Source organism: Eschscholzia californica, unplaced genomic scaffold (assembly GCF_041429995.1).
Source record: "Eschscholzia californica isolate CP2 unplaced genomic scaffold, dmEscCali1.0.p SCAF_5, whole genome shotgun sequence".
Lineage (NCBI taxonomy): Eukaryota > Viridiplantae > Streptophyta > Magnoliopsida > Ranunculales > Papaveraceae > Eschscholzia > Eschscholzia californica.
In genome coordinates this window covers 46017753-46026931 of record NW_028238472.1, presented here as the reverse complement: position 1 = coordinate 46026931, position 9179 = coordinate 46017753, and the positions used below count along the sequence as shown (strand labels likewise).

Sequence of the window (9179 nt, the reverse complement as noted above, 5' to 3'; positions counted from 1 at the left end):
GACTTGTTTTAAAGTCTGAATTAAGTGACCATTTGTTCAGCTAATTCAGATGTTTAACCTAGTCAGCCAACATTTCAGATTTTCATCAATAAGAAAAACAAACGTCTGAAATCTGAATTGGATCCCCAATTCAGATTTCAGATCTGAAAAATGAGAAAAACAAACAACACCTAAGCCGGGCCGAATAAAAATGGAACAGATCCATTGTCGCGAGGAACCATAGAATGAACTGATCTGATGCTTCTCGTGACAGAAAATTAATATGTTATCGAGTTACTTACCGTTGATATTCTCTACAAGATTCTCCCGTCATAATATATTCGGTATTTAAATGCTTGGCGATTATTCCAGAAGGAATACTAATAGGAGGAACAAAGAAGAGAGAGAGAGAGAGAGAGAGAGTCTGAGGAGAGGCATGGCGTCGTCGCTGATTCAATCCTTCATTAATCCATCAAAAAACTGGTTCGCTGCTCAACACATGAAGGCAATATCAAATCGCTTGAAGAAATACGGTTAGTCCTTCCGATTTTAATTTCATTTTGATCTTGATTTCGCTTTGAAATCCCTATTTCTTCACATTCAATAAGACTTTCCCTATTGTGATTCTGACCTAATTTCTACTTTTCTAGGTCTTCGATACGATGATCTATATGATCCGATGTACGATCTGGATATTAAAGAAGCATTAGCTCGTCTTCCTCGTGAAATCGTTGATGCTAGGAACCAGCGTATCAAGCGTGCCATGGATCTATCCATGAAACACGAATACCTCTCCGCAGATTTGCAGGTCCTCTTTCTCTCTCTCTCTCTCTCTCTATATATAATCTCATCTTCTCTATATACCTCTCTTTTGTTCGCTTCATTTGTGAACTTGGTAGTTACAAATTAGGGTTTGTTATTGTTCTCTCAAATGAAAGTACTATTAAGTTTTAACTCAAATGAAAGTGTTATTGTTTTCGTGGTAATATGTGTCTCTCCACTACCTAGAGTAGAGTTTAAATCTAAGAAATTCTAGCCCTATGAATTTGGCAAGTTGGTCTTTGTATTTTTAGTTTTAACTTAAGTACATGTACCAATTTTTGCACAACTCATATTACAAGCTACCAATCAATTTATATTCTTGTATCCAGAAGAAAACACCAATGCATTACTTAATACTCTAAATATCTTAAAAAGATTAAGAGATGCCAAGTGATGAAGTGAATCAGAAATCAGATTGTTCGCATGCAACTACTGCTCTTGAATGTTCTTTATATTTTGTGACATCTCTTACTGAGCTATGATGTATGGCGATGTAAAGCTGCCTGTGCCATTTAAAAGAGCTCTTGTACTCGAATAATTGATACTCGATTCATCATTTAAGAAAAGAAAATTGTATTGATTGAATTGATATTCTTAGCTATTACATAAAATCTTTATAAATAGTTTTATAAGAGAAAGGTTTTAACAATTGCACAATGTGGGACTATGTAACTATTCTAACGTTCCCCCTCAAACGAATGACTTTTGCTAGTGAAAAATTCATGAGTTGCTAAAAACAAATTGTAGATTTTAACTTGTTATTAATATGGAGACATCATTGTGAGGTTGCTATGTTGTTGTTTGTTGTCTTTTCTCCGTTCGAAGAAAAGTTAGCACCATTGTCAGGTGTGTTCTCTATTTAAAGAGAAGTTGTGTTCTCTACTTAAAGAGAATTTGTGTTCTCTACTTAAAGAGAAGTTTGACAATTATAATCCATTGTCCGGTTTTGGGTAGAGTTCTTCCTCCCTTGGTTTTAATAGCCCTCAGACACTAACAATCACCATTCTTGATTTTTCCCACTTCTATTTTTCTTTATACTCTTTTCTCCTATCTCCTCTTCATTTGATCTAATGGAAACTAAAGAACAATAGTTTGAGAGTTCTTAACTTGGATATAAGAAGTATGAGCAAATCAATTAAGAGAATGAACTCTTTTGCCATTAACTAACCCACATACATGTTTACACAAAACATCAAATGAAAACCATCTTTGAGAATAAACATAATTTTTTTGACACATTCTATCGACCACTTGGTGTGCATCATTTAGCAAATCAAATCTTAGAAAACTATAAGTCTAGTTTCAAGATAAACATGGGGTATATTACTATTCTAATAAAAATCCAATGATTTCTTTCCCCCTCTCTAATAGCTTTCCAATTTCTCTTGTTTGAACACCTCAAATAGAGCTTTATTTAAATGACCATTGATGCACATCGGATTCATATTGTGGAGAGCTTGAGGCATTTGAAATGCTTGAGATCATTTAAGACCTTATCTTTTAATTTCTTCAACAAATTACTCTTGTTTTGATATTTCTTCTTCTAGTTAATCTACATCATTATCAAATACTATTGAGAAAAGTATTGAATAATGACTAGATTTGAATAATAGAAGAGAACTACTCTTATTGAAAAAAAAAACTAGAAACATAAGCTAAAAACTGGCGAAAGTCCGGCGGACGGTAGCCATTAATGGGACTACCGCCGCCGGCTAAGCGGAATACTATAACTGACTAACTATTCCCAATAAAGTAACCTAAGCTCTTATATCATGTAAGAAAAGATAATTGTATTGATTGAATTGATATTCCTAGCTATTACATAAGATCTTTATAAAGAGTTTTACAAGAGAAAAGGTTTAACAAAACTATATTTACCCATGTTTATCTTGAAACTAGACTTTTAGTGTTCCCAATTTTGATTTATAAACGTATGCACACCAAGTGTTCGATAGAATGTGTAAAAGAAATGATGGTATTCTCAAAGAGGGTTTGCTTTTGATGTTTTAAACATGTTCATGGGTTCGTTCATGGCAAACAAGTTCGATCTCTTACTTGATTTGCCATTGGAGTTATGAAATAAGGAATATTGATAACGGTGCATGTGATTTGCTCATACTTCTTATATCTAAGTTGAGAACTCTCAAACCTTTGTTCCGTTAGGTAGTTACTTTGTTTTGTTAGTTTTTCCATAAGATCAAATGAAGAGGGGATAAGAGAAAGAGTATAAAGAATAATAGTGGGAAAAATCAAGAACGATGATTGCTAGTGTTTATGTTTAACAAAGAATAAAATCAAGTAGATCAAGGGCTTGAAATTTATTACATTGATGATGTTGGGGTATGCATCGTGTGAGAGCTTTTAAAACCAAGGGAAGAAGAACTCCAAACAAAATCGGACAATGGTTAGTAATTGTCAAAACCTGGTAATGGTGCCAACACCTGGCAATGGTGCCAACTTTTTTTCAAATAGAGAAAAGACAACAACAAACCACAAAATACAATATACAAATACACGAGCAACCTCACAATGATGTCTCCATATCAATAACAAGTCAAACTCTACAAATTTTAGCAAACTCATGAATTTTTCACTAGCAAAAGTCATTCGTTTGAGGGGAGGATGTTAAAATAGTTATATAGTCCTACATAGTGTAATTGTTAAAACTTGTCTCGTGTAAAACTCTTTATAGAGATCTTATGTAATAGTTAGGGATATCAAGTCAATACCAAGGAATGAAATGTCGAAATATTTCGACCGAAATGGTCGAAATATTTCGGTTTTTCAAATTAGGTAGACGAAACCCTACTTACAGATGTTTCGAGCAAGATATCGTCCGACATTAACCGAAATTTCGGTTGAAACTTCGAAATATTCGAAATCAGACCGAAAAATACCAAATCCGTTCAACAAAAGTAACATTTTTGGTCGATTCCCTTCTTCATTTGGTTTTCAGAAACTATACTTGTCATCTCCTTGATTGGAACGGCTAAAAAGTTAAAAGAGATTCGTGTTCTTCTTCTTCATCACTTCAGAAATCTTAGAGAGAGAAAGAGCGGCAGAGAAGAAGGAAGAAGGGTCTCTATGAAACCCTAATGTTATGTTTTATAGAGGAACTTTAAAAGCACCCACTTGAAGTGTTAAAAACGCCCATCAAGACATTTTCGTGGGTGTAGGAAAGAGGTGCTTTTAACACTTATGCGGAGCGCCTATATAACTATCTTTTGTATTCTGGTCTGTCATTTTTATTTTAAAGTCAACATAATTGTTTAGTATAGTAATTTACCCCCTAAAATAACTGTGGAAGTCAAATATATTCAACTCCATCCCCCGATCTAAGTGTGAGATTGAAGATTACTTCTCCAACTAACAAGTTATGTTACAAATCCACTACTTTTTTGTTATTGTTGACCCATATGTGCTTAATAATGGTTAAAGAGTCTTGTAAACAACTAAATCATATTTCTATCACTTCCAAAAATTTGTAAAATTTCCACACTGACCGAAACGTTTCCACGAAACGTATCCACTTTTGGACTTACCGAAACTTCTACCGAAACCGAAGTTTCATTCCTTGGTCAATACAATTCTCTTTTCTTACAACACATTAAACTATCCTAGTATTTGAAAATCCTACACTCTGCTCTCATAACTGGTTAGTAACTTTAGCATGTATGTCAGTTGTTATTTCACAGAATAAGAAAGTGGTAAATGAACTGAATGAATGCTTTCCGTTGTTCATCGTGGACTACAATGTTGAACTCTTTGATTTTATTGTTGATAACAGGCAAAGCAGACACCATTCAGGAGCTATCTCAATGATATGTTGGCTCTTGTAAGTTCATATTAATTCTTTTCAACTTCAATGCTTCATCTTTTAAGTCTTTTTATGCATTTCTCGTCTATTTATCACATACTAGATTACTTGAGAGCATACCAGGAATCTTGACCTAATTTCGTTTTGCAGGTTAAGAGGGAGAACGCAGAACGGGAGGCACTCGGAGCATTGCCTCTTTACCAGCGAAGCATCCCATAATTGGAGTACACAATTTCTTCTTCTTTCTCCCCATCGCGAAACAACATATCTTACTAAGGAAATAACGGGGTTATTGGCCAGATAGTAGTCTTTCGATGGAGAGATCACTATGAAATCGTGATATTTGGGTCTTATCCGATCTTAGTTTGATTTCGATATTCTTTCTAGTATAATGTGTTCAGTGGTGGATGTGGTTTCACCACTGTTAATAATTGAACTACACAGAGTCACCCTCATTTTATATAATACTCTTTTTTTAGGTTGTTACTGGCTTCTTTCTTTAATGTGGTAGATAATTCTTCTTTGTTCCAAGTTAAATGAGATCAGTCTGAATCTCTATTTTTGGAGGTCTATTGGAGTTTAAATGAGGGACTATAGCTACTGAGAAAAGGGTTTAGTCGGATAGTCTTAGAAAAGTCAAGCTCCCGAACGAACACATCATTATTTTATTTTTAAACCAAATAGGACATTATATAGTCTATGACTGTTGAAAGAAAGTTTGGGAGGTACAATCTTAATCTTTATATTAGATAAGTTTAGTAGATCTAATATCAATCCTTAGACTTAGAAATAAATTCCACGAAGGTATATTCATTAAAGAAATACCCTCTCAGTAAGAACATCACTGTGGTTAAACATGATGAAGTTTGCATTGAAGAGAACTTCAAAGAAATCTGCGGCCCTTACGGTTCCTAAGAGCCTCTCCAATGCAAAATTTAAAAAACTCTATTCATCACATGTGTATTTCAATTGAGATTCTCACTCGTAGGTGGTGAAAATAGAGATCTTCCATTTTTTTTTGTCTCCGATACAAAACTCTAAACTTATCTTAGTTATTTACGTGGATAGTTATTTTTGTATAGAAATAATTAGTTGTTAGAAAATATAAAAGATTCGATTTCTATTGGTTGAAAATCAAATATTATTCTTTTTTTGTGAAATTGAAGCGTGTCTCGAACCCTGACCTCTAGGGTCGAAAACTAAACCTCCTACTACTCAAATATTTTTCATTCCTCCGTATTCTTCTCCTCTTTGCATAGGATCCCACTCATAATGTCAAAGATAAATTTTTTTTAATGTCAAAGATAATGATATGGAGAAACTTCCACGAAAGATGAAGTGTTCCGTTCGAGGATTGAGATTTTCTTGATGTATTATTTGAAAGGATAATAACAAATAAATGTGTCAACGTCCTATCCTAAAGTAACCACTAAAAATCCTTCTAGGTCCTATCCTAAAGTAACCACTAAAAATCCTTCTAGAAGAAGTAACAGATACTTTATGAATTCTGTAATCTTTTAGATCAAGCAACTATACTCAATGGATGGAGAGGAGAGATATGTTCCCCTTTCAAGTAAAATAATAGAGACATCAATGCGTTTAACTCTAACATCTAGATATTTTAGATAGAGGAGCAGTTGTTGAAAACTAATCAACAAGAATATTAGGAATACTTAGCAGACCATATTGGAGTTTAGGGTTCAAAGTTTAGGGTTGAGTTTCATCTTGCGATCATTTATAATTTAGATATGTTATTGAGTTAATTAATATTTGGTGGACGAGCCAATCAAATCTGGCAGCTAGGGGCGTTTCGAAAACATGTTATTTAGTCAAAACTAAAGATTTTTTTTTTTTTTTTTTTTTTTTTTTTTTTTTTTTTTTTTTTTTTTTTACGTTGATAGTAATTGAAACGATCTAAAGGTTGATACTAGTGTTGACTGGGGATGGGTAGATTTATCTCTATGTTTGTTCCAGTCAGCACTCTTCGACCTGTTTTATATAAGAATTTTTGGGTTCCTAGTCCAAAAATCTACCCCTAAACACACATTTAGTCCCCCCTAATATTAATATAGGATTTTAAGCCAAAATAATAATTATAATGGATATTTAGTCCAAATTAGTTAAAGTATGTATAAACTTCAAAGTTACAGTATTTTTCTGTTTAAAAATTCTTGTTTTGTTTCATAAATTACCTGTTATTTATTGTTAAAGTTTCATACTTTATTTCATGTTTTCCATACTTTATTTCATTTTTTTTATATGTGTCATACATAACACGTTATTTATCAACAATGTTTCTTCCAAAACGAAAATGACTAAAAACCTATTTTCTGGGAAGATTGGACCTTAAACTTTTTTTGAACTTTATTATGGACTTAAAACCCATGGACCCTTTATATAATAGATCAGAATATATCCTTACAAACAAGATTTTAGAAGAAAAAATATGTACAAATATGAGAAACAAATTTTTAAGTCATGCTCAACTACAACGCAAAATCAACTTTAAAGTAGGATTACTTTCTATCAAAAACGTGCGAGACATATTTTGGCTTTATAAACAAGGCTCCGTAACGATTTCTATTTTGACACGAGGTAACTTTTTTTGGTGCATGGTAACTTTTTTGTTTCTATGTAGCTAATTTCAATTGTGTCAACATTATTTGGAGGTGAGAGGAGCTATTACCCATCCTTGGCCCTTGCAATTTCACCCTCGATCGGAAAATTATGTTGGTTAGCCCTCTTAGCTCGTAGCGACAAACCACTAAAAGCTTCTAATATTTTTTAAACTAAACTTGTATATATATTACATGGACGATGTAAGGAGTGAAATCAGAAGAGAGTGACTTTGAGAGATCCAGCAGCTAGAGAGAAAATAAATGGAGGGGTATCAGTATTAGAAGAGGTGCAAAAAGATTGTCTCTCAAGACATACACAAATAAGAAAAAAAAAAAAGTGGCCCACGAGTGGATTTTTTTTTTGAATATTGATCACGATGATCATTACAAAGGCATTTACATCGATACAATGTGATAAGCACTAGAACTGCAAAATCACTAAGAAAATGGGACAATGTCTGACAGATATTTAGAGAGAGAATGTGAAGTAATTTTTCTCTCTAAATATCAGTCTGCCACATACCCCAATCAGAATTGTAGCCTGATATTCTATCAGAGATGGAATTACTAATGGCCTAAAAGTCGACGAAATATAAGACTTATTGAATTCATAATGTATCTGCACATTATGTATTCATGATATATCTAGATATAAAGTAGTGCTTCTTCGAATCTACGTGAAAAAGAAGAAAAACAATCTCGTAGGTACATCACCGATTCCATGCACCCACATGTAGGTACACCACAAATTCCATGCACCCACATGTTTCTTTCATGTTTTTCCCTAGAACTACCCCCAACCCGTTTCTCACTTAGCTCACCTCCCCCTCTATCTCTCTATCTTTCAGTATCACTATAGGTAGATAAACTCATAAGTAGAGTTAGACCTCCAAGATCTGATCTCTACTTCTTTTCCAAGAGAGATATCTTCGTTGTCTCCAACTTTTAATGGTGTTAGATAAGTAATAGACATATCCTATGTATTATACATGATTTTAGTGCATATTTTTAATTTCAAATATTTTCCGTAAATATAACAACATTTAGTGATGCTATAAAATTCTTTTAGGAAAAAATATATGTTTAACAAAATGTATTTTTTTTCATAAAATTAATCTACCGTATGTACTGAACTTTCATTCATAAAAAGAAAATGAATTCAAAAAGTAAAACTTGTAGAATTGTGTCATTAGAGTGACAAAGTGTTTCTAGGCAAGTCTTTCCCACAAAATCAAAAAAGAATTTCTCACCAAAGAAGTACTATTTCCTAATGTTGTTTAGTATTTGACATTTTCAAGTATTTTTCCTGTTTGGCTTAAACAAAGCACCTTCAATGGCCTTGGCTTCATCCAATATAGTTGTTATTCCTCAAGTTTCTTCGTCCCTTCCATTTTACTCTTCTTCTTTCATACCTAATTTCAGATCACCTTGACATTTTACATTGAAATCGATAGAAACGTTTTCCAGGTATCATTCATGCATTTCCACCATTGCAAGATACTAACATTATAGTCACTCCTGGACCCTACTATCGTATCGTATTATAGTCACTCCAGGACCCTGCAAACGATAGTAGGGTCCCGAAGTGACTGTAATGTTAGTTTCTTGATTCATTACTCTATACACCTTATGCCAACGGGTGGAAATGCATGAATGGTCCTTGGAAAACGTCAATATCATGAACTTGGGGAACATGCTTTTGGCAAAAAAAGAAAACTTGGATTATGGATCGTCGTAATATATGTGGTTACTTAAAGGGCAATCACTAAAGAAGATGCATGATTTGTACTTGTTCTTGTTCTTGTTCTTGTTCTTGTTCTTGTTCTTGCCCTTGTCGTAGCTGTCTCTTGTAGTCATATCCTTGAGGTATATACCCACTTTCTTAACTTTCACTCTGGATGGATCTACACTTCTTGAAAATTGGCTTGAAAACAAAGACCTTT

The 9179-nt window shown here is 33.5% G+C and overlaps 1 protein-coding gene across 1 annotated transcript; it reads left to right on the top strand.

Moving 5' to 3' along the window:
* The first annotated feature begins 349 nt into the window (after positions 1-349).
* Positions 350-5104, top strand: LOC147539744 (cytochrome b-c1 complex subunit 7-2, mitochondrial-like). The gene is made up of 4 exons (XM_086644298.1): positions 350-512; positions 630-787; positions 4589-4636; positions 4769-5104. The coding sequence occupies exons 1-4, from the start codon at positions 416-418 to the stop codon at positions 4835-4837; spliced, it is 372 nt and encodes a 123-aa protein (XP_086500424.1). The 5' UTR covers positions 350-415; the 3' UTR covers positions 4838-5104.
* The last annotated feature ends 4075 nt before the right edge of the window (positions 5105-9179 follow it).

Bases quoted from the DNA above. Each gene is read 5' to 3' on its own strand.
- LOC147539744 (XM_086644298.1), top strand. From the start codon at position 416: ATGGCGTCGTCGCTGATTCAATCCTTCATTAATCCATCAAAAAACTGG. The intron at 513-629 runs GTTAGTCCTTCC...CTACTTTTCTAG, and splicing joins AAATCGCTTGAAGAAATACG to GTCTTCGATACGATGATCTA. The intron at 4,637-4,768 runs GTAAGTTCATAT...TTCGTTTTGCAG, and splicing joins TCAATGATATGTTGGCTCTT to GTTAAGAGGGAGAACGCAGA.